The sequence below is a fragment of the Odocoileus virginianus genome, chromosome 25, assembly GCF_023699985.2.
Source record: "Odocoileus virginianus isolate 20LAN1187 ecotype Illinois chromosome 25, Ovbor_1.2, whole genome shotgun sequence".
Taxonomy (NCBI): domain Eukaryota; kingdom Metazoa; phylum Chordata; class Mammalia; order Artiodactyla; family Cervidae; genus Odocoileus; species Odocoileus virginianus.
In genome coordinates, this window is record NC_069698.1 from 31,321,666 (window position 1) to 31,347,980 (window position 26,315).

General features: G+C 37.3%; 1 protein-coding gene and 1 long non-coding RNA gene across 6 annotated transcripts in view; one reads left to right on the top strand and one right to left on the bottom strand.

The window, feature by feature from the left end:
- Positions 1-2,641: 2,641 nt before the first annotated feature.
- On the bottom strand, positions 2,642-15,974 carry HSPA13 (heat shock protein family A (Hsp70) member 13). 2 transcript variants are annotated; one of them, XM_020904659.2, is made up of 5 exons: positions 15,867-15,974; positions 13,002-13,342; positions 10,077-10,290; positions 6,922-7,089; positions 2,642-6,000 (listed from the first exon to the last, which is right to left on the bottom strand). In XM_020904659.2, the coding sequence occupies exons 1-5, from the start codon at positions 15,889-15,891 to the stop codon at positions 5,333-5,335; spliced, it is 1,416 nt and encodes a 471-aa protein (XP_020760318.2). In that variant the 5' UTR covers positions 15,892-15,974; the 3' UTR covers positions 2,642-5,332. The 2 variants fall into 2 exon arrangements, with proteins under 2 accessions (XP_020760318.2, XP_020760317.2); XM_020904658.2 differs by lacking the exon at positions 15,867-15,974 and adding an exon at positions 15,378-15,538.
- The window catches only part of LOC110144677 (uncharacterized), a 111,159-nt gene continuing 100,490 nt past the window's right edge, over positions 15,647-26,315 (top strand). Inside the window, exon 1 of one of the 4 annotated variants that reach the window (XR_011483480.1) lies at positions 15,647-15,781. This is a non-coding gene — a long non-coding RNA (uncharacterized lncRNA). Of the gene's footprint in view, positions 15,782-16,044; positions 16,181-17,741; positions 18,577-26,315 lie in introns of those variants that run through there. The other 3 variants (XR_011483478.1, XR_011483479.1, XR_011483481.1) reach the window with 3 other exon arrangements.

Consider the following 26,315-nt stretch of genomic DNA (forward strand, 5'->3'; position numbering starts at 1 on the left):
ATTAAACTCTTAACAGAAGTGTGTATTTACATTGTTTTATATATATATATATATATATGTATAATATATACATATATATAAAGTTGTGACTAATAATTTGCCTTCCAATGCAGGAGTGTGGGTTTGATCCCTGGTCAAGGAGCTAAGATCCCCTGGCTTAAGGATTTTAAGAAGCAATATTGTAACAAATTCAATAACAACTTAAAAGAAAAGAAGTCCACATCAAAGTTGAGTTACATATCTTAGGTAAGCCATTGAAAACATTTTAAATGTCTTTAGGTAAGCCAAAGCATAGTTAATTCAATGAGGTATAAAATAAACTGCACTTGTTATTTTTTTAACATCCAAATAACTTAAGGTGAGGCAAGCTATTAATTCTTTCCAAAATTAAATGCTTTACCACAGCAAATTTATCTTCTCTCCTCTTCAGAATTCTCAAAAATTTTCAGAAGTTTTAGACTCATAGAATTAGGGTTTTGAGGATATCAGGGAAAATAACCTACTTTATTGTGGCATTTTCTTACAATTCTCATAAAGTGAGCAAGTCACTGAAGCTTACATTTCAATGTTTCTTATGTTCAATTATCTATCATCTCCATTCATAATACTTGGCACTTACAAAACCCCAATGAATTAGATACTATTATCTTCATTTCATATCTGAAAAATCTGTAAATTTCTCAGTAGAGAATTAAATGTGTGTGTGTTCACTCAGTTGTGTCCACCTCTTTGTGACCCCATAGACCATAGCTCACCAGGCTCCTCTGTCCATGGGCTGGATTTGAATAACTCTGCTACTTACTAGCTGTGTAATGATGTATTAATTACATAACACATCTGTACCTTAATTTAGCTACCTGAAAATGGGTTAACAGTGTGTGCGTGCTAAGTCGCTTCAGTCATGTCTGACTCTTAGCAACACTATAGGCTGCAACCTGGCAGAATACTCTGTCCATGGGATTTTCCAGGAAAGAATACTGGATTCAGTTGCCATTTACTATTCCAGTGGATTTTCTCCACCCAGGGATCAAACCCATCTCTTATGTCTCCTGCGCTGGCAGGCGGGTTCTTTACCACTAATACCACCTGGGAAGCCCAGGGCAAACAGTAAATATTCATAAGTCTGCTACAACAAAACTAATTTGTACTATTAAAGCACTTAGAAAACTCCAGGTACATAGTAAACACTGTATTATCTATTGCTAAAACATGTCCATATGGTCAAAGCTGTGGCTTTTCCAGTAGTTGTGTTGAGATGTGAGTTGAACCATAAAGACCCTGATGCTGGTAAAGTTTGAGGGCAGGAGGAGAAGGGGGTGACAGAGGATGAGATGGCTGGATGGCATCATTGACAATGCACAAGTCTGAGCAAACTCCAGGAGATAGTGAAGGATGGGGAAGCCTGGCATGCTGCAGTCCATGGGATAGCAAAGAGTCAGACACAACTGAGCAACTCAACAACAAAGCTTAAAACAAATGAAGAAAGTGTACTAGCTTCTGTGAACTGGGAATCTGGAAACTGCTTAGCTCAGTGATTCTGGTTTAGAGTCTCAAAAGATTACATTCAAATTTGAACTGTGGCTACATCATTTGAAGACTCGAATACCAGGCCAGAGTATTGGAAGTTACATTAGAAGCTGCCTACCTCAGTAGGTCATGGTATATGTTCATTTAGTGAAATAAATATGGACATATCACTCTATTTCCTCATATATTTGAATCTCTCAGCAGTGGTAGTTAAAGAATCACAGGAATTAGTGAAAGCCAAATCTGTTTTTAAGGGCTCATTTGAAAAGACTACATGAATCGAATGAATTTCTTTAAAAAAAAATTAATTTTTGTCCAAAGAATAAAACAAACTTTATTAGAGAATTATATAAAGTATTAATCACCAACCAAAGGATTACAGTTGTTTACTAAGCAGGGTTATTAACTATCTAAATTAGTTTTGGCTCCACTAGTCAGAAGCCAATTGGTATTCAGAATTCTGGGTATATGTCATTTCTTTACCCTAGAAGAGACAATTCCTGTATCATGAACAGGATACCCAGAATCCCGAATACCAATTCATGGCTTCTGACTATAATGGAGCCAAAACTAATCTAGAAAAACAAACACTATATCGCTTATATGTGGAATCTAGAAAAAGGACACAGACGAACTTCAAGGCAAATACAGAAACACAGGCCTAGAGAACAAATGTATGATAAGCAGGGAGGAGGGAAGAATTGGGAGATTGGGATTGACATATATACACTATTGATAGTATATATAAAATGGATAACTAATGAGAAGCTACTATATAGCACAGGAAAGTCTATCCAGTGCTCTGTGGTGACTTAAATGGGAAGGGAATCCAAAACAGGGGATTTACGTCCACGTATCACTGATTCACTTAGCTGTGCAGCAGAAACTAACAAAACAACTGTGAAGAAACTTTGCTCTAATAAACATTAATTAAAAAATAAACAAGTAGGAAAGTAAGCAATTTCAGGGACATTCAGGATGCAGGGAATTAGGCCATACCTGCTGAGGTCATGCGCCGTAAGCATAAGATCAGCTCTGTTCCCATTTCCTTTCTTACTTACATACCTCAAAAATGTACTCTGGCAGAGTCTCAAATAGAAAATAAAGGACACAGTTTAAAAAACAAACTGCAAAGTGGCGTTTATTTACATTAAAATGTAATCACCTGTATGCACACAAAGTTAAGAGGCACAATGTTATGCACAGTATCTATGATCTTCAGAACACGTTATACACAATAGTATCTGCTGATACATCAGTGGTTCCAGTGAAAACACAGGCGGTACCGAACCATTTCTGACACCAAATAAATTATTCATTCACATATTCTAATCATATAAGACAGTTAATATTTCAAAAGTTATGTACTTCAAAAAACACTAGCAAGATGTACAAACAAAATATAGTTTTATGCAAAATGTCTTCAGATTATTATATATAAATGATCCTTTTCAGAATGCATTTTTACCTTTTAAATAAACTACATTGACTTCAAAACTATTTATACATAGCCTCCTAAATATGATTGAAGACAGACACTATTTTTTATTTTTTTTTAAAGTGTACTATACTAGAGAATATGCTGAACTATTGTCTCCAAATTCCAACACTGCCATTCCATTTTTCAGACACAAATTTTTTAAATTCCAATTTTAGAGTATGAGATTAGCTGCTCTGTTTTGAAAATCATTTCTTCTAAGAACTGTGAACAGACTGTCCTGAAACATCTCATATATTGGAGAAATTCGAACTTAAAAAAAAAAAAAAAATCTTAAAATGCTTTAGTTAAAGCTGGTACTATATAGAGAGATTTTGATAAATTGAACACTTTTCTCTTAAAAGACCTTTGCACAAAGATCTTTTTCAATTTTTAAGTCTAGTAAAAATTTTTATAAAGTTCAAAAGAACACTTGAATATATTTATAATGCAGTGAAGGCTTCCTCTTTGGCATTTCTCCATTCAGTTCTAAAATTAAACAGGTGAACAGACATTTTCTATTTTCTATTTATCTACTACAGACATTTTCTATACACAAAAGTATCTGATTGAAATTGTTTTAACAGCAATTTCACTGCTAAGAAATATTTTCTTTATGATCTACAAAAGCACTCAGATTTTACTATGAGAAGCAAAAATGTTTTGATGTTGCTGAAATGAGGTTGCTTTTTTTTTTCTTTTCAGTGATTGGAAATTCAACATCCTTCCAAATTCAGCAATGGGTAAAGAGACATATTTTACATTAGCAAAAATGTTGACCAGAGTATAACTTTTGAATATTGAGAAGAAGTAGCCTCTATTAAGGAAAAAGAAAATATTCAAATAATAGGGGCATAACAAATAAAACCACTATGTTTTCTTTCTTGGTTCCTGCAGCTTTTCTAAAAGGAAACAAACTAAAACTACCGCACTATACCAATGTTACTATAAATACTGATTTGTGGACATTTTTAAACATTGCCTTCTGTGAGATTTCCACATTATTTCCAGTATTCATGAGTTTTTTGTTCTTATCACAAATTAACCTTAATATTAAAACAGTCCGATTATTTTTAAATGACGGTAGGAAACAACAAGGATTTTGCAAATGAGTACAATTTTCCTCATTCACAACTAAATATGGGGAAAAATGTCAGTAAAACGGAATCAAATGCAAGCTAAATTCTCCAGGGCTTACTGACAATAAACACTGAAAGAAAACAAAAACATAAAATAAATAAATACTGTACCTAATTACTGCTGTTTATCAATGTCGTGTTGTTTAGTAGCTAAATTGTGTGTCTGACTCTTTGCAATCCCACTGACTGTAGCCCCAGGCTCCTCTCCATGGGAGTTCCCAGGCAAAAATGCTGGAGAGGGTTGCCATTTCCTTCTCCAGGGGATCTTTCCAAGCCAGGGACTGAACCTGTGTCTCTTGCATTGACAGGCAGATTGTTTACCACTGAGCCACCAGGAAAGCCCCTTATCAACATCTACAAAGGTCTTAAATAACCAAAAAATTATAGTAATAAATACTGTGATATTAACACATTTTTAAAATGCAATTAATAATTCTCTTTTGTTTTCTAACCATGCAGAACCATGGAAATCGAAGCAGAGAATGATAGCAGATTAAAGAAATAAAATATATTGATAATGAAATATTTGAATAAATTTGTAGCTTTTTAGAAAGAAAACAAACTGATTCAATAAATATATTTTAAAAATCTGGAGAATGCAGGTTATATGAATAGGACATATAACAGGACACTGAACTTGTGAAGGTTAACTTGGTCATATAATATGGCTGTTATTGAATATTGTATATGCAGCTTATATAAATAACACTGCTATCTCCCAGTCAATGTAAGTACATGACATCAACACTGTCCTTCAAGTATAGTTCAAATTAAGAATTACATCTGATAACCAAGTAAATTGCCAGCCCCTGCTAATACAATTTAGTAAGAACTGGGAATCATATTATTGGCACTAGGCAATGTTTACAGAATATAGTTTTAAGTGCACACGGATATCTACTTCCAGAATCCAGAAAATACAGTCACCTATGCTCCTACAAAAGAGTTTTATCTCAATTCTATCATTTTAGAAGTACTTGTTGGAATGGGATCTCTCCAAAATCAAGAAGGATCAATCTGGTCACATTCAATCTTAAAACAAAATGTTATGCAAAATTTCATATATATAAACGTTATCTTTCAGGTAAATGTATGAGATATTTTCGAGACTTTATTTGGCTGATGGAGGTGGTCTGATCAAGAGGAAGAGATCATTAGACAAGATCTCAAATAGCCATCCCTCCGTACTTCAGTTGAAGTTGGTCTTCTGTAAATGCTTATTGGGAATTTCTAAAGCACTGACTTGGAGAGGCCAAGAGCCTCCATCAATCCCTGCCTGGATAGCCACTCCCGTCACCACGGCCAGGTCAGGGTCTACAGACGTGTTGGGGTCCTTTCCAAAGAACTCTTGGATGACTTGGCGGATTCGAGGAATACGAGTTGAGCCCCCAACCAAGACCACCTCATCAATCTCAGTTTTCTCCAGGTGGCCTTCTTTCAACACTTGCTGAATGGGTACGAGTATCTTCTGGAAAAGATCTTCATTAAGGGTGTCAAAGAGCTTTCGTGATATTTCTGTTTCAAATAAAACCTGACCTTCTCCATTTTTCTTTTCAGAAAGGTTAGCTCCAAACATGCTGTCCACATGGGGGTCATTTGCTGGGGAAAATTTGTCCTTCAGCAGTTCAGTGTCACTAGTCGGAGGTTCCTTTCTGTCATTTTCCTCCACTGTTAATAATACTGACATCTGGGCAGTCTCATGAAGTGTCAGGTTTAACTTGACCATTTCTACAGCTTGTCTTAATCGGTGGATTTCCTCTTTCCTAGAGGGTAGGAAGCCATATGTTTGATAGATCTGTTTGTATAAGTACTGAAGCAATCTTTGATTGAAGTCTTGTCCTCCAAGTTTATTGTTTCCTAAGTTAAAAATAAAAAAGTTTATATTACGACTACATGTATGTATTTACATATGCATGTATCTGTGTAGTATGTATGTATAAATGATATTCTGGGAGTGATAAATCCTTATTTAATGTATTCTTAAGATTTTATTCATATACAGACTGATTGAAAATAATTTGGTTAAAAGGAGTTTAATTCAAAAGTATACTATTAAAATACAGTGCACATGTGGGTTCAAATGATATAAAAGGAAGTCTCTCAGTGATATAAAATACTTCTTCAGAAAATAAGAAATTGAGAACACAGACTGGGCTTTAAGTAGCAATTTAAAAACAAAAAGTGGCATTAGTCTCAAAAGTAAGAAGTGTTTCTTACAATTAGAAAGTACCATTAAAAAAAAATTCCTTTTTAAATGATTAAGAGCTAAAAAGTATAAAAAATAATTTAATAAGGAAGAGTAATGTGATATAAATTCCCATCACTGAACTTGCTTCTAAATGGAGTCCAGTTAGACTACCTATAACTTAAGTTCCATAGGCTTAATTCCTTAAACTAAAACAAAAACCTTAAAAAAGTTTAGAATGCAAAATACTATTACTAGATTTCCTAAAGATAGCTATTTTGTGAAACAGATTATTAAATGAAATAAACTGACCATCCTTCATTTTAAATGATTTCTTTCCTTTTGTTCCCTTCACGATGGAGGTGAAAACTACTGGCTCAGTGAGCTACAATATTTGACTTACAGCATATCCAGTCATTTTTTGAGACTTAATTTTTTGCTATAAACAAAATAGGTTGTGGCATTAAAATCACAAGTACAGAAGATTACCAAAATGAATGCGAAGAATACTGAAAAGTTGAAAAATGAACACTTTACACATTAGATATGTTAACATGGCTGAATCTCGTTAACACTCCCTACATTTTTCTTACCAGACATGGCTCGAGTTAAAAACATTCCTCCTTGTTTATTTAGCAATGACACATCCAGAGTTCCTCCACCCAAATCTATCACCAACACGTGAAAGACTTCAGCTTTGTGGAGGCCATAGGCCATAGCTGCTGCTGTGGGTTCATTTATTACTCTTAAGATCTTCAGTCCTGTAAAATTGGTTGGAGGGAAGAACAATCATTAAAGGACACGATTAAGGAATTTTTTTTCACTTAATCCTACAACATATTAGTATCTTCTCCAACATGAACTCCACTGAGTAGTAATAAGAAAGAACAGTCACAAGCCAAATAAAAACAATGAAATGGGAAGGACAAATATTGGTTCTTCTAAATGGATATCATTAAAATTATTCTAAAAGACAACTACAGTATAAAGAAATAAGGGCCCAGATTCAGTGAAATACATCATTCTATTCTTTTTAATACTTAATTTTACAAGATCCCTCAGCCTCTTCTAACTTTTGTACTTTACTTGGGAAGGGAAACATTAATCATATACTGTAACAAATAGCTATAGAAATAAGCTTATGGTGCTCATCTTTTAAAAATGACTTTTTTTGTAAAAGAACAGGTGACTAGATAGAAAAATGATAAAAAGAAAAATCTTAGAAGATATGCTCTAATAGCTACCATGATATTTTTAAAAAGAACTTAAAATGCAAGACCCTTGAAAGCAACTCTGAAATACACAGCAAAATCTGATTTCAAGGTAATGCTAAACAGTAGATGTGCAGACAAAAGGTCAAAATTTCCTTGAACAGAATTCCTGCTTTAAACTAACTGCCACATATAACGAGTGGCCTTGAAAGTAGTATGACTTTCTGCATCAAGAGCCATAAAAACTAGTCAAACTCTGAAGAACTTACTCAGAGACCATAATACCATTCCCCTTAGCTTTCTGACTGCATCACTCACTCGCCTTTGGTCACACCGGCCAACCTTCTATCTTCTAAATTCTCATCTTATGGCTGCTACACTGGCCACTCTCTCCTGCAACGAATTTCCTCCATGCACCTGCTTGGCTCACTACCTGGCTTCCTTCAAATCTGCTTAAATATCACTTTCCACTGAGATCTACCTGACCACTCTTCAAAACCTGCAAGTCCCCCTACTCTCTGAGCCCCTAGCAAGCCTATTCCTTTATCCTGTCTTTTTTTCCATAACATGTTCAGTTCAGTTGCTCAGTCATGTCCGACTCTTTGCGAACCCATGGACTGCAACACATCAGGCTTCCCTGTCCATTACCAACTCCCAGAGCTTGCTCAAACTCATGTTCATTGAGCTGGTGATGACATCCAACCATCTTGTCCTGTCATCCACTTCTCCTCCCACCTTCAATCTTTCCCAGCATCAGGGTCTTTTCCAATCAATCAGTTCTTCACATCAGGTGACCAAAGTATTGGAGCTTCAGCTTCAGCATCAGTCCTTCCAATGAATATTCAGGACTAATTTCCTTTATGATTGACTGGTTTGATCTCCTTGTAGTCCAAGGGAGTCTCAAGAGTCTTCTCCAACACCACAGTTCAAAAGCATCAATTCTTCGGTGCTCAGCTTTCTTTATGGTCCAACTCTCACAGCCATACATGACTATTGGAAAAACCATAGCTTTGACTAGACGGACCTTTGCTAGCCAAGTAATGACTCTGCTTTTTAATATGCTGTCTAGGCTGGTCATAGCCATAGCATGTTACTTTTTTTTTTAAATTGTCATAGAATTGCTTTACAATGTTGTCTTAATTTCTGCTGAACAATGAAGTAAATCAGCTATATGTATGCATATATCCCCTTCCTCTTAAACTTCTATCCCACCTTCCTCTCTCATAGCATTTTACTTTCTGATACACACTATATCAAAGCTCTCAACCAGATATCATTTTCTTCCTCTAAGGATATCTAGCAATGTCCAGAGACATAAAATGATCACTACTGTAGAGAGGGTGCTACTGGTTAGCTTCTAGTGAGTACAGGTTAAGGGATGCTGCAAAATGTCCTATGATACATAGGATAGTTCCCCAACAAAGAATTATTCAGGTTAACATGTCAATGATGCTAAGGGTTGTTGTTCAGTTGCCCAGTCGTGTCTGACTCTTTGCGACCCCATGGACTGCAGCACACCAGGCCTCCCTGTCTCTCATCATCTGCTGAAGTTTGCCCAAGTTCATATCCATTGCATCCGTGATGTCATCCAGCCATCTCATCCTCTGACACCAAACCTGGAATATTAGGTCCATGAATCAAGGTAAATTGGATGTGGTCAAGCAGGAGATGGTAAGAATAAACATCAACATCTTAGCAATCAGTGAACTAAAATGGACGGGAATGGGCAAACTTAATTCAGATGATCATTGTATCTACTACTGTGGGCAAGAATCCCATACAAGAAATGGAGTAGCCCTCATAATCAACAAGAGTCCAAAATGCAGACTTGGGTACAACCTCAAAAATAACAGGATGCTAAAGGTAAGAATACTATAATATATTTATCTTCAATACTGATTTTCTGTTTCCTCCAATAGAATATAAGCTCCTTGAGAAAAAGATGTGAAGAGCTAACTCATTGGAAAAGACCCTGATGCTGGGAAAGACTGAGGGCAGGAGGAGAAGGGGATGACAGAGGATGAGATGCTTGGATGGCATCATCGACTCGATGGACATGGGTCTGGGTGGACTCCGGGAGTTGGTGATGGACAGGGAGGCCTGGCGTGCTGTGGTTCATGGGGTCGCAAAGAGTCGGACACAACTGAGCTACTGAACTGAACTGAGAGAAAGGGTTTATCTGTTTTGTTTACCTAGGCAATCAGTGTTTGCTGAATGGTATCAAATAAATTTTCTCCCACCTCAGATTTTTAAAAACACATTGTATTATATTCATCTTCACATTAAAACAAGTTTAAGAGAACAAATTCCTCATTGCTAACATGTCCATGTTCTTTCTCAGCCTTGGCCATATAACTGATAGGTTGTTGTCAGAATATACATATTTTACATTGCACCATGGAGACTTCTTAATTGTTTACCTACCATATAGTTTGTCTAGGTGCCTAATCAAGTGGTTCGCAAAATAATACAGCTCATCACAGATTTTCAGCCTAAGAAAATTTTGAGAACAATGCAACTCAGGCAAGTGATATTACCTGCAAGGTTAGCAGCCTGAACTGTTGAATTTCTCTGTTTTAGGTCAAATTCTGCTGGTACAGAAATCACAGCATTGGCAACTGGCATTCCCAGATACTCCTCTGCCATCTCTTTCAATTTTAACAGCAGTCTAGAGCCAACGTACTCTGGGGAAACGGTGATTGTTTCATTACTTGTCACAGAAAATTCAACCATTCCATTTTTGTTTAAAACCTGTGAATAAAATTTGCAAAGATGAAAACACTATATATAAGTGTGTGTGTACACATCTACATACATATTATATATAAACATATACTAACACACATAAATATATATATATACTCAATGTATTTGATCAAAACTTACCCTGAAAAGGTCATAAAATTTCATTTGTTATCTAGCAAGTGCACGTACAAAGATGAGAGGCTATTAAAAGATATACTTAAAATGACAAAATGAATCTACTCTAGTTTTAATTAACAGCAGAAAAATAAAATTTATCACTAAGTATGCATTGGAGAAGGAAATGGCAGCCCACTCCAGTATTCTTGCCTGGAGAATCCCAGGGACAGAGGAGCCTGGTGCACTGCCATCTATGGGGTCGCAGAGGCGGACACGACTGAAGCAACTCAGCAGCAGCAGGAGCATATAACTGGAACATAAAAGATTCTCAATATATATGTCAAATGAAAGAAAAAAATGAATGATGAGATAGAGGGAATTTAGTCACTTAGTCGTGTCCGACTCTCTGCAACTCCATGGACTTCAGACTGCTAAGCTCCTCTGTCCATGGAATCTTCCAGGCAAGGATACTGGAGTGGGTTGCCATTTCCTTCTCCAGGGGATCTTCCTGACCCAGGGATCAAACCTGGATCTCCTGCATTGCAGGTGGATGCTTTACTGTTTGAGCTACTAGGAAACCCCAATAGAGGGAATAACAGTTGGTAAATCATGTATGTGATTCAAGATCTTCTTTTTCAAAAAACTAATTTATTTCCAAACATAAAAGATAATTGAAAGAATGTGCTGGTACATATTAACAAGAATAATTTTAATGCTTCATTATTTTTGCTAAGAATCAAATATTATTCACATTCTTATTTCCATGAAAACATATATTAATATATTATCCCTGCTAATGTAGTTGCATATTTGTATATTTTTAAAAATTAGATTAATTCCAGTATGTTCAGAGTAATCATGAAAGAGAAACAACGAAAAAAACTGGATCACTGAGAAACTTAAAAAAAAAACCCAAACACAAAAAACCTTAAAATAACTCCAGGATCATAAGTAATGTATCCAAAGCTTCAAGTTAGAGGAAAATGTATAGCTTTATACAATTTTATCATTACAAAAGAAAAATTACAAATTAATACAGGGTCTTAACAAAAGACCCTGATGCTGGGAAAGACTGAGGGAAGGAGGAGAAGGGGACGACAGAGGATGAGATGGTTGGATGGCATCACCGACTCAATGGACATGAGTTTGGGTAAACTCCAGGAGTTGGTGATGGACAGGGAGGCCTGGCGTGCTGCTGTTCATGGGCTCACAGAGAGTCGGACACAACTGAACGACTGAAATGAACTGAACTTAACAAAAAATTAAAAGAAAAGCAAAGAAATAAACCAAATACATACCTGGAGAAATTTTTTTCTCCTCTGAAAAAATGAATAAAAATTTCAGAGCTTTTATGTATGGGTTATTCAACAAGCAGCACTGATACAATTATCTAATTTCAAAACTATTAGAATCCTATTTCATAATGTACCAAAAAATAAATAAATAAATAAATAAAAACCCTACATAAATATCTAAATATTTAAGAGAAAGAGCCCAGCAAAACCCAAGCCTACAAATACTTATCTAAAAGCATTAGAAAAAAACTACAAGTGAATAGGATAGGAAAGGCTGTTGTAAGTAGCATAAGACTCTAAAAACATTTTCAAGGAATTAATGAGATGATTTTACCACAAAAAAAATCTAATACTCTTGACAGTTAAAAAACAAAATTATACATCAGTTAGTTAAAAAAAGGGGGGGATACTTAAATGCCACAAATGTATTTTTATAGTCATTCAAAAAAGATAAACATCTCAAAAGAAAATAGGACAAAGGGTGAGAAAAGGATCACTGAAGAAAAATGCAAAATAAACTGATTTTAAAGTCTGACTTCACTAGAAATCACAGGAATGCAAATTACTACCAGATACCATTTTTTACTTATCTATTGGCAAAGACTGAAAAATAATAACTACTGAAGACATAGGCAGTCTGAAAAATAGATAAGAGCATGTAAACTTTTCAGTGCCCAAAGTTGGCAATACAAATCAGAAGCCTTAAAAACATACAACCATTTGGCCTATAAAATTTAGCAAGTTATCAAATAAGTGTAAAAATACACATGTACAAACAATGATATTCACTGAGGCTTCAATAATAGTGGAAAACTAGGGAAAAAATAAAACATACAGAGACTGGACAATTAAATGGTGGAACAGTTGTTCCACACAACCATGAAAAATAATGATGTAAAACTATATATCTGATATATTGATGAGTTTCAAAGAAGTCAAAACACAGCATGCCTAGTATGATCTCTTTTTCTATATACAAATACATATACACACACACACAGAGTATCTATTTATCCATCCATCTATCTGTAGGTACATGTGACTTCATTAGCCACCTGCTACAATAAAAGAACAGTGCATTGTGAGGATGGCAGAGTGAGAAGATGGTAGTGTCCTAAGTCCTCAACAGTGTTGTGGGACCAATGAATTAACCAACCCAGGAGCTGATGTGGCATTGCTTGTTGAATGAGATAATATAACTTCCATACAAACTGAGTCCATTGAAATACAAATTTTTGTAACTTGAAGTCAAAGAACCAATTGAAACAGTGTGCTGAACTAAAAATACATTTCAGCTTAACTCACCTTAAATGGGTATCTCCCAATTTCAGCCTCCAGTTCTTCAGGTGTAAAAACTTTGCCTATGAATCTTTTAGCATCATATATTGTGTTCTGAGGATTCGAATCTGCAAGCTCTAAGCTTTCATACCCCACATAAACATCGTCATCAGTGAAGGATACCATGCTGGGTATGCTGATATGACCATTTTCATCTGGAATGACCTTTACTTTTCCTGTCCCAGGAAAAAACACCCCGACTGAACAATAGGTAGTGCCAAGGTCAATTCCAATCACTTTAGGAGTAGGCAATGGTAAATACTGTTGTGCCAAATAGCCAGCCAACAGGAGAGTCAAAACAGCTGATCCTGAAATACAGGCAAATTAAATGTTATGTCTTATCAAACTAGTACAATTTGATAAATTACAACATTAAAATCACTCTTCAATACTAGACTAAAAAGTTGTTCAACATTTTTTTCTTTTATACTCATGATAATATTTCACAAACATCATGTTTTTCACAATTCAAACTGACTATAATACCATTAAAATGGAGTAACAAAAACAAAGAAACAAAAAAACCCTGTTAGTGTACTTAACTTATGGATGAGTAAAGGACTGAAAAAGAAACATTTCAGTAATATTTGTACTAATATTGACAGGAAAAGTCATTTATCCAAAGCAAAAGTCAGATTGTAACCCAGTTCAGTTCAGTCGCTCAGTTGTGTCCGACTTCGTGACCCCATGAACTGCAGCTTGCCAGGCCTCCCTGTCCATCACAAACTCCCGGAGTCTACCCAAACCCATGTCCATTGAGTTGGTGATGCCATCTAACCATCTCATCTTCTGTCGTCCCCTTCTCCTGCCCTCAATCTTTTCCAGCATCAGGGTCTTTTCAAACGAGTCAGCTCTTCGCATCAGGTGGCAAAAGTATTGGAGTTTCAGCTTCAACATCAGTCCTTCCAATGAACACCCAGGACTGATCTCCTTTAGGATGGGCTGGTTGGATCTCCTTGCAGTCCAAGGGACTCTCCTCCAACACCACAGTTCAAAAGCATCAATTCTTCAGCGCTCAGCTTTCTATATAGTCCAGTTCTCACATCCATACATGACTACTGGAAAAATCACAGCCTTGACTAGATGGACCTTTGTTGACAAAGTAATGTCTCTGCTTTTTAATATGCTATCTAGGTTGGGCATAACTTTCCTTCAGTAACTTTTAATTTCATGGCTGCAATGACCATCTACAGTGATTTTGGAGCCCAAAAAATAAAGTCAGCCACTGTTTCCACAGTTTCTCCATCTATTTGCCATGAAGTGATGGGACCGGATGCCATGATCTTACAGTTCTGAATGTTGAGCTTTAAGCCAACTTTTTCACTCTCCTCCTTCAGTTTCATCAAGAGGCTCTTTAGTTCCTCTTCACTGTCATCTCCATATCTGAGGTTACTGATATTTCTCTCGGCAATCTTGATTCCAGCTTGTGCTTCCTCCAGTCCAGCGTTTCTCATGATGTACTCTGCATATAATTTAAATAAGCAGGTTGACAATATACAGCCTTGATATACTTGTTTTCCTATTTGGAATCAGTCTGTTGTTCCATGTCCAGTTCTAACTGTTGCTTCCTGACCTGTGTACAGGTTTCTCGAGAGGCAGGTCAGGTGGTCTGGTATTCCCATCTCCTTCAAAATTTTCCACAGTTTGATAGATTTTATAGTTTTATAATCAGCTTTAGATATCAATATTGAAACAAAATTCTATTATTAAAATTTCCACATCAGAAGCCCTGATATTGTAAGGCTAAAACTCTTTATCTCCCCTCTCCTTTTTCCTTTCAAAAGTATTAAATGGATAAGCTGGATCAAAATAGTTTTGGAAGTTGCTTAGGTATTAAACTGTCACTTCATAACAGAACACAGTTAACCTTTTCTGTACTAAATATGAATGAAAGACATTTTGCAGCGGCGATATTTAGAGTAGAAATGTATAACTTGATGGTAACATAAATGGAAACTCTTTTTTGAAATTAGGTTTTAGTCACCTTGAATCCCCTGCACAAATTGTTCCCAGCCAACAGAAGCTGGCTGTTAACTGATGAAAAAAAAAAAATATGTACAAATGTTACACTGCCTGTAAACATGTGAAGGAGAAAAAAGCCACTTCGAATTTATAGTTAATCTGTTACTTGGTTTCAGCAGGCTGTGTTATACACCTGTGTCCACCCAGGTTACATACAACTCAAAATGCCAATCTCTTTTACTAATTGTTAGCTTAATAACAATTAATTACTCAATAAAAAACACTAACAAAATCCTCATCAAAACGTAATGAAATGAAATCAACCGCCAATCCCACCGTCCACTCGCTCTTACAGACTCATTTCCAGAAACATTTTATCACCTTCTCGTCCGGAGAGGGTAATTCCTACCCGTATTGGCGGAAACACTAGACTACACATTAAAGAGCCCTGGATCTCTCAATATCCAGCATCCCACGAGTCTACAGGTCGGGATGCTGCTAGTGCTCCTCCCCCTTCCTTCACAAAGGGGTCTCGGAGATGCATATTCTAGAGGTCTCTCAAAGACCCCGATTCAACCAACGATTCAAAAATCGACATTCCTTGGATAAGAACACTTCCTGAGGTCCAACATCCTTGAAATGTACGCAGACGGTCGCCGTAGTCGGGCCTACAGCGGCCGGGGCCTTCCTAGAAGCGACCCCCAACCCGGCGTCGGTAACAGCCCCAAACCGCCTCAAAGTCACCTTTCTGACGCCTTTCCCGCCACGCTAGCAGGATCGAGCAGGTACAATAACGACCCCGACCCACCCCTACTTCCCTCAACCGCTCCGGTGCCCGCGACAGCGTAAGGAACCCGCCTAGTTACTAACCTAAGATCGTCATCTCTCCGGCCATCACAGTCCCGCCGAAGAGGCTTGCGATGACTGTACCATACGTGAGGCACCGCCCCCAAGCCGCCTGGCAGACCCGCGCTCCTCTGGGAAATGTAGTCCTATTGCTCTGACTACGCCAGAGAAGCTACTAGAAAGGACTTCATTTCCCGTGAGGAGGCGGGGATTAGGGCCCCCATTCAACCGCTGCCAGTGACGCCTGAGCCGCCCTCCCACGCACGGGCTACAGAGCCAATTAGGCTGGGATGGCGGAGTACTAAGAAGAGGGACTGGAGTTTCTAAGCAAACATGAGGTAAAAACAGGCCATCTCTTTAGCACCGCCCCGCCGCTCTGCATTCTGGGAGATGTAGTTCTTCCCTCTCCCCTTTCGCCTACGGGAGAGTGAGGACTATTAGGTGATGGCGTTTTGGGTGATGTCCCTAACCAGGTCCAAGTTTCAGCGTTTGTTATTTCGTTCTTACTACCTTTTGAAGCGTGCTTTTTTTGCCTTGGATCTAGATTCCAGATGCGGGTTCTTAAATGTCCCCCATTCCCTGCCCACAGCATCCTTTAGAAGAGCGCTTGTCACAGCGCGGGCCTAGAGGGTGACTGGGAGGGCTACCTTGGGACTCGGATAAGAAACTGACTCCTCTCCTTTTCTTTTGGGAAAAATGTATCTGATCAATCTTCAGTCAGTGCGATTTATCCAAAGGAGCAGGGACATGTTTTCTCTACTGCTAAAACTGAGGGCCGTTAAAAGTAAAAGTGTAAACAAGATACCTTAACGTTCTCTTGAGTTAAGAGAGAAGTGGCAGGAATTGTTCTCATGTACAAATCCCATAACGTACCACGGCCGTTTAGGACCCTTGTGAAGTGTTTTTCTGATTCTAGTCTTCAGTAAACCCCATTTTTCTCCCTTCTTTGTCACTGCTTGTACATAATGGCTCCTTCGGAGAGTGTTTTGTCTGTTACTAATGTTAACATTCATCAGAATTATGATCCTGGAGAACTGAACTCTTATTTCCTCTCCTTAGATGTAAGTCAGACGATCCGTGTTGACAGCAGGTCAACCTGCTAGGAGAATAATCGGCCAATGACTTTCTAACTAGCTTTCTAACCGATTTAAAAATTTATGTGAAAATGTTGATGGGTATTGAATATGTTATGGTTAATGGGGACTCATTATAATGTTCTCTTCACTTAGGTGGTATTTTAAAAATCTTTCATAATGTAAAGAATAAAAAGTATGTGTACTTTTAGTGAGTAGTATTCACTTCCATTTTCTTACGAAGAATGCATAATTCAAGCAACCATGAATATTAATAAGTATAATGATCGTCTTCACACTTACTGAGACGATGTTAGCCATTGGGTAACAATCAGGAGAGACAGAAGGTAGATGCATAAATGTAATTTACTATGGTATATAACATAATTATGGTATGGCCATAGGGCATAAACAGTATTGAATAAAGGCTGTATAATTGTATCTTGAAGAGAAGACTTAGTGGAAGATAATGTCTAACAGTACTTTGAAGAGTGAAAGGGGCTGGGAGATAGGTTGATGGAATAATAAGAAGCAGCTGATTGGAGGTGTTTCAGGATGAGGGAACTGAATCACCAAGAGTATAGAAGCAGAAGGCAATCTCACAGATCAGAGCTGTGCTGCGTGCTTATCCCTCAGTCGTGTCCGACAGTTTGCGACCCCATGGACTGTAGCTGTTATGCCCGATGTCCGAATCCCCGAGCGGGAAGAGAGAAAGCTACCAAGAGACAATGCAAAACGCAAGAAGGAAGTTTATTGCTAGCTCGAGCTAGGGCCCCCGCTGTGTCCAACGCAGTGGCGCACAGGCTGAGAGCCCCGAGCCCAGTTTTCTACCCATATTTATAGAACATCCAATTTCAAACATAAGCAGGGGTCATTTAGCGAAGCGGATTGGTTACATGTTCGCGGGGGTCTTTTCATTGGTCAGACATTCGCGCGCGCGGGATCTTTCCGTAAACAAGTTCTGATTGGCTGTATCTGGGTGGCCTGATAGTCTCTGACTGGTTGTGTCTTGGTGACCTGATAGTCGCCTTAGTTGCCAGGGTGAGGGCCTGGTCTTCCTGCTTCTGCCTCCTATCATGGCGTTATGTTTGCTCTTCCTACATTCCGTTTGTTCTTCCTACAGTAGCCTGCCAGGCTCCTCTGTCCATGGGATTCTCCAGACAATAATACTGGAGTGGGTTGCCATTTCCTTCTCCAGAGACTCTTCCCAACCCAGAGATTGATCCCCGGTCTTCCACATTGCAGGTGGATTCTTTACCATTTGAGCCCCCAGGGAAACCCTAGATCAGAGCCGCTGGATCATAAAGCATGAGGTGGAAGTTTGAGAGACAGGACAAGAGATTAGACCAAATCAGGAGGATTAATTAATTGCGGCAGGCACTGGTCATTGCCGTTCTCCCTGCAACACACCCTTGCTAATAGGAACTATCTAGTGAGACTAACCTGGTTGATTCTCAGGGTTAGAGTAATGTTATTAATAATAGAAAATACCAGAGTTGGAGAGTAAAGATGAGGGCAGGAATATGGAAAGAAGTGTGGATATACTGATTTCTTCAGTTTTCCTGCTGCTGCTGCTGCTAAGTCACTTCAGTCCTGTCTGACTCTGTGCGGACCCCATAGACGGCAGCCCACCGGACTCCCCCGTCCCTGGGATTCTCCAGGTAAGAACACTGGAATGGGTTGCCATTTCCTTCTCCAATGCATGACAATGAAAAGTGAAAGTGAAGTTGCTCAGTTGTGTCCGACTCTTAGGTACCCCATGGACTGCAGCCTACTAGGCTCCTCTGTCCATGAGATTTTCCAGTCAAGAGTACTGGAGTGGGGTGCCATTGCCTTCTCTGTTATTTTTCCTAGCAGGGAGTTAATAGGTATTGTTTAGAATGGAGAATTTAAGAAATAGAAGTGTAAATAGATCGTATAAGTTTATGAAGTCAACTTCCTGAGAGATCAAAAAATGGTAAAATTTATAAAAAAGAAATAGGCTATTAAGAATAAGTGAGATAAAAATATACCTTCTTTCAGTTTTTCATAAAGGAGTGTCAATATATATCAAAGTAAAACTTTTAAAATCCATATAGTAAAAATATATCAACAAAAGAAGCAGCAAAACCAAAAATTATGGCAAATTTAAGATCAGTTTCTATTATATTTATAAATGTAAATGAGATAGACTAAAAATGTCCAGATTGTCATTGTAAGTTTTTTAGCAAATGCAGTTGTCACTATTATTAGAGATTTTAAGTGGATAACTGTTCATAACTTGAAAATATCCTAGAGGGCAATGTGGACCTACCCCTCTATTTATAGAGAAAAATAAAAGGCCAAGCTAAGGCAAGAGAATTATGCTCTCAATTCGTGTTTGTTCTCTTAATAAATTAAACCCACTTTAAATTTAGTGATTAGAGGTGGGTACTATTTAAAAATACTAGGTAGAGTGAAAATTGTTTATATATCCCAATAATTCACATTATTACTTCATGAATGTGCAATTAGGAAAATCATTGCCAAATAATAAACTCGTACAACACATCAATGTAATTCAAAAGACAAATATCCCTTGTTGTTGTTTAATCCATACTTATTTCTCTCTCCTCATCTATTAGAAAAAAATTTGTTGAGTGGAAAATCGATCCAGTTCTCTGCACATTTATTAATAGAGTAAGTGTATTGAAATTACAACTTAGTGTACATAACATTGTTAGATTGTATGAAACACTATAATATTTGAATATAAAAGATTAGTCCTATGTTAAAAGTAGGCTGTTAACAGGACAAGTCTCATTTAATGAACCAGAGTATGCATATCTTTTTTTCCTTTTGCTATAGTGTTATGGTTCCATTTATTTCTATCTTCTGGGGACTAAAAATTTATTACATGAAGGTTTTTCATGTAGAGATATTGGTAAAGAATAAATTTGGTTTGTAACTATTAATAAAAAGCTGCTGCAATGTTTTTATTTCTAAGAATCTAATTATTATACTTCATGAGTTTTGAAGGATAAATATATTTCCTATTGAGTCTTAAAATATCGCATATTTGGATATTGGCTCTAAGTTTTAAATGAATTTAAGTGGAAATATATGTTACATATGTCTGTAATGAGTAATATATTGCCTTTTAAAAATATATTTCTGAGCAAAGCAAAGCATAACAAAAACTTAAAGGCATAAGAACACATTAATACTTCTCACATGATCAAAAATAGATTCCAAACAATAAATTAGTTCAAGACTTAGAATTATTACCAGTAAAACTGAGAATGAGACAAGCGTACCCATTACCTGTTATAGAGCATTGCTCTGGAGTTAACAGCTAGTGCACGAAAATAAAATAGAGATGTAAGTTGGGAGAAGAAAATAAAGAAGCAACTTTCTGATTACTTTCTAATTATGTAGCTATTGTATTAATTTAGAATTCTAACAAAATATCATAGACTGACTAACTCAAAACAATTTATTTCTCACAGTTCTGGAGACTGGGAAGTCCAAGGTCAAAGCACTGGCAGATTTGATGTCTGGAAAGAGCCTGATTTCTGGTTCATAGACAGCCGTCCTGTCTTAACACAGAGTGGGAGGGATAAGGGAACTCTCTACAGTCTCTTTTAAAGGGTGTTAAGGCTTCCCTGATAGCTCAGTTGGTAAAGAATCCACCTGCAGTGCAGGAGACCCCAGTTCAATTCCTGGGTCGAGAATATCCCCTGGATAAGGGCTAGGCTACCCACTTAAGTATACTTGGGCTTCCCTTGTGGCTCAGCTGGCAAAAAATCTGCCTGCAATGTGGGAGACCTGGGTTCAATCGCTGGTTTGGGAAGATACCCTAGAGAAGTGAAAGGATACCAACTCCAGTATTCTGGCCTAGAGAATTCCATGGTCACAAAAAGAAGGACACAATTGAGCAACTTTCACTTTCACTTTTCACTTTCAACCCCACTCCAAAGGATTCTAGCCTCAAGATTTAATCACCTCCTAAAGTCCCACCTCATAATACCATCACACTGGGGTTTAGTTTCTATAGTTGAATGGGGAGGGGGGGTGCACAAACACAAACATTCAGTTTATAGCAATTATATACATGGGAAAATGTGGGTGGCTCCCTTTAATAATATTGCACACAAATACTTTTCCTATTTGCAAACAATAGCCAGTTAGAAAAATATGGCAGGAAAGATCCCAGTTAGAGTAGAAACAAAAAAAGATAAAATCCTTAGAATTAAATTTAAAAATAAAAGAAACTTTCAAATTTCACTAAGATTAAAACAGTGTATTTAAGTAAATGAAAAGACAGTACCTTCTTGGATAGGAAAACTCAATAAGTTTATGATAGAAAATTTTAAACAAACATAAATTAATTATCATGTACCTCATCCCAGGTGGTACTAGTGGTGAAGAATCCACTTGCCAATGTAGGAGACACAAGACATGTGAATTCGATCCCTGAGTTGGGCAGTTCCGCTGGAGTAGGAAATGGCAACTCAGTCCAGTATTCTTGCCTGGAAAATCCCATGGACAGAAGAGCCTGGTGGGCTATGGTGATGGGATCACAAAGAGTCAGACATAACTGAGCACACACACATACCTCATTCAGTTTCAATAATTATCAAGTAGTGACTAATCATGTTTCATATCTATTTCCACCCATTTCCCATCTCATATTAGTTAGGATATAGGAGCATATAGGAGATAGATACATCATTTTATCTTTAAACATTTCAATGCTCCTCTTTCCATGGAATTCTGCAGGCAAGAATACTGGTATGGTTAGCTGTTCCCTTCCCCAGGGGACCTTCCCATCCTAGGAATTGAACCCCGGACTCCTGCATTACAGGCAGATTCTTTACTGTCCGAGCTACCAGGGAAGCCCTAGTATTTCAATGTGTCTTTAAAAATTAATAATTTTCAAATATACACAAAATAATGTCATTTTTGTTGTTTAGTTGCTATGTTGTGTCCAACTCTTTGCGACCCCAAGGACTATCGCCCACCAGACTACTCTGTCCATGGGATTTCCCAAACAAGAATACTAATACTGGAGTGGCTTGCCATTTCCTTCTCCAAGGGGTCTTCCCAACCCAGAAATCAAACCCATGTCTCCTGCATTGGCAGGAGAATTCTTTACCACTGTGCCATGAGGGTACCTGAATGTTAAAATAATTCTCTACTATTAAGAATATAATTAGTACTCAGGGCAGCCTCTTCAAAATTCATACTTGAATGTTTCTAGCATAACCCGAGTAGGCTTTCCTTGTTTCCTTGCTATTTTCTCTGAAAAGATGCCTCGGAATCACCTTATTCATTTTTTTCCCCATACTAATTATTAGTCATACCTCCATACATTTTGCTGGGATTTGATAGAGACATAACTTGTGTGCTAGGGGATTATTACTTAAAGATGCCAGTTCTTATATTTTTAATTTCAATGAAATATCAAATACAATGCTAGATGGGTATTTTATGACTTGACAAAGTGAAGTTGAAATCATTTGGAATATAAGAATCATTAATATGAAATCATTTGGAATTTGAAATAATTTGGAATATAAGAATAAGAGTTTAATGAGAAAATAACCTTTCAACATGTTAAAACAAATGACAAATCTACAAAAATAAAAACAAATTTATACTACAGAGGAAATAGAAAATAGACCAAAGGCGAAAGAGGCATTTCCTTTAAAATGAGGGGAAAGGGAGAGATGGATTATACATTAAGTTTTATTGGAACAGTTGGTTATTTATGTCATTAACCATAAAGAGAGATATTTAACATCAAGATAAACTGGAATTGGATGAAAGATATAATTCAAAAAGTAGAGGTAGTTTTTTTTCAATAAGTTGAGGTTGGAAGAGATATTTCAAATTAAAACTTAAAACTCGGTAATTGTAAAGCAAAACTAAAATGACCAAAAAAAGAGAAATTTGATTTAGAGAATATAAAATTATTCATATATAAATATCAATTCAGTTCAGTTGCTCGGTCATGTCTAACTCTTTGCGACCCTGTGCAAAGAGCCAGGCTTCCCTGTTCGTCACCAACTCCCGGAGCTTGCTCAAACTCATTTCCATGGAGTCAGCGATGCCATCCAACCATCTTATCCTCTGTTGTCCCCTTCTCTTCCTGCCTTCAATCTTTCCCAGCATCAGGGTCTTTACCAATGAGTCAGTCCTTCGCATCAGGTGGCCAAACTACTGGAGTTTCAGCTTCAGCATCAGTCCTTCCAATGAACACCCAGGACTGATTTCCTTTAGGACTGGCTGGTTTGATCTCCTTGTAGTCCAAGGGATTCTCAAGATTCTTCTACAACACCATAGTTCAAAAGCATCAAGCCTTTGGTGTTCGGCTTTCTTTATAGTCCAACTCTCACATCCATACATGACTACTGGAAAAACCATAGCTTTGACTAGATGGACCTTTGTCAGCAAAGTAATGTCTCTGCCTTTTAATAAGCTGTCTAGTTTGGTCAGAGCTTTTCCTCCAAGGAGAAAGCATCTTTTAATTTCATGACTGCAGTTACCATCTGCAGTGATTTTGGAGCAAAAAAAAACAAACAAAAAACCCCAAAACTGTCACTGTTTCTACTGTTTCCCCATCTATTTGCCATGAAGTGATGGGACCAGATGCCATGATCTTTGTTTTCTGAATGTTGAGCTTTAAGCCAACTTTTTCACTCTTCTCTTTTACTTTCATCAAGAGGCTCTTTAGTTTTTCAGTTTCTACCATAAGGGTGATGTCATCTGCATATCTGAAGTTATTGATATTTCTCCTGGCAATCTTGATTCCAGTTTTTCTTTCATCCAGCCCAGCATTTTACATGATGTACTCTGCATATAAGTTAAATAAGCAGGATGACAATATACAACCTTGACATACTCCTTTCCCAATTTGGAATCAGTCTGATGTTCCATGTCCAGTTCTAACTGTTGCTTCCTGGCCTGCATATGGGTTTCTCAAGCAGAAGGTCAGGTGGTCTGGCATTCCCATCTCTTTCAGAATTTTCCACAGTTTATTGTGAACCACACAGTCAAAGGCTTTGGCATAGTCAATAAAGCAGAAATAGATGTTTTTCTAGAACTCTCTTGCTTTTTTGATGATCCAGTGGATGCTGGCAATTTGATCTCTGGTTCCTCTGCCTTTTCTAAAACAAGCTTGAACATCTGGAAGTTCACGGTCCATGTATTGCTGAAACCTGGCTTGGAGAATTTTGAGCATTACTTTACTAGCATGTGAGATGAGTGCAATTGTGAGGTAGTTTGAACATTCTTTGGCATTGATTGCCTTGCTTTGGGATTGGAATGAAAACTGACCTTTTCCTGTCCTGTGGCTTCTGCTGTGTTTTCCAAATTTGTTGGCATATTGAGTGCAGCACTTTCACAGCATCATCTTTTAGGATTTGAAATAGCTCAACTGGAATTCCATCACCTCCACTAGCTTTGCTCGTAGTGATGATTTCTAAGGCCCACTTGACTTCACATTCCAGGATGTCTTTCTCTAGGTGAGTGTTCACAGCTTCGTGATTGTCTGAGTCGTGAAGATCTTTTTTGTACAGTTCTTCTGTGTATTCTTGCCACCTCTTCTTAACACCTCCTGCTTTTGTTAGGTCCATACCATTTCTGTCCCTTAACGTGCCCATCTTTGCATGAAATGTTCCCTCGGTATCTAATTTTATTGAAGAGATCTCTAGTCTTTCCCATCTGTTGTTTTCCTTTATTTCTTTGCGTTGATCACTAAAGAAGGCTTTCTTACCTCTCCTTGCTATTCTTTGGAACTCTGCCTTCAAATGGTTATACCTTTCCTTTTCTCCTTTGCCTTTCCCTTCTCTTCTTTTCACAGCTATTTGTAAGGCCTCCTCAGCCATTTTGCCTTTTTGCATTTCTTTTTTTGGGGGGATGGTTTGATCACTGCCTCTGTACAGTGTCATGAACCTCCTTCCACAGTTCTTCAGGCACTGGTCTATCAGATCTAATCCCTTCAATCTATTTGTCACTTCCACTGTATAATCATAAGGGATTTGATTTAGGTCATATCTGAATGGTCTAGTGATTTTCCTTACTTTCTTTAAGTCTGAATTTTTCAATAAAGAGTTCATGATCTGAGCCACAGTCAGCTCCAGGTCTTGTTTTTGCTGACTGTATAGAGCTTCTCCATCTTTGGCTGCAAAGAATATGATGTCTCTGATTTCAGTGTTGACCATCTGGTGATGTCCATGTGTAGAGTCTTCTCTTGTATTGTTGGAAGAGGGTGTTTGCTATGACCAATGTGTTCTCTTGGCAAAACTCTATTAGGCTTTGCCCTGCTTCATTTTAGATTCCAAGGCCAAACTTGCCTGTTTGTCTAGGTGTTTCTTGACTTCCTACTTTTGCATTCCTGCCCCTATGATGAAAAAGAGATCTTTTGAGGGTATTAGTTCTAGAAGAGTATCTTTCTACCATGAGGTATCTTTTTTAGAGTGGATCCAACATTCTCCTGTTTATCATTGTTCAGCAAGTTGTAATTTTGGAGTTCTCGCAGGAGAAGATGAGCATATCCTTCTACTCCTCCATCTTGTGAGTATACCATATATAAATATACGTGAAGTCAAAAGACAAATGACAAACTGGGGAAATATTAAACCTGCACATTGTAAAAAAGAGATTAACTTCCTTACTTAAGAGAGAGCTCCTCTAAATATAAATATTTACAACCTAAACAAAAAACCGTAAAAGCTAAAATAGTCAATTAATAGAATGAAAATAAGAATGAAAATGCAGAGCTGGCCTCAGTGATCAGTGTTTCCTTAAATTTTACACTCTGATTCTGGCCCTCTGACAAAGTAGACTCTGGAGCAATAAACATTATTAAATGTAACAATGACTATTTCATGATAATAAAGCATAACAACCATCTTAAATTTGCATATGCCTAAACAAAGCTTTGAAATATATAAAGGTATAACTGATATAGCTTAAAATACACATATAGGAAAAACATTAAAACCCAGAACCAGAGATGAACATTTTAGCATACCACTCTTAGTAACAGCTAGCACATGCCTTTGTCATCATATACATTTCTCTCTGCACCTTAGCGTATCTTTAAATGGTTATTTTCTTATAATTACATCAGGAATATTGAATTGAGTAGCCACTCTACTCCATTGTGATCTCATCTTACCTAATTATATGTGCAACAATCCTACTTTCAGATAAGGTCACACTCTGAGGTACTGAAAGTTGAGATTTCAACATATCATTTTTGAGAGAGCAAACAATTTCCACTTAAATGGCAAAAAGAACATGTTATACGTTTGCTTTACATTTATTTAAATGTGATTAGAGTTTCTTTCCATTTCTATCCTTCAGCTATTGCTATGTCATATTTTGTACATAGTGTATGTTGTTAGCCCCACAATAGTTAATACTATTTTTT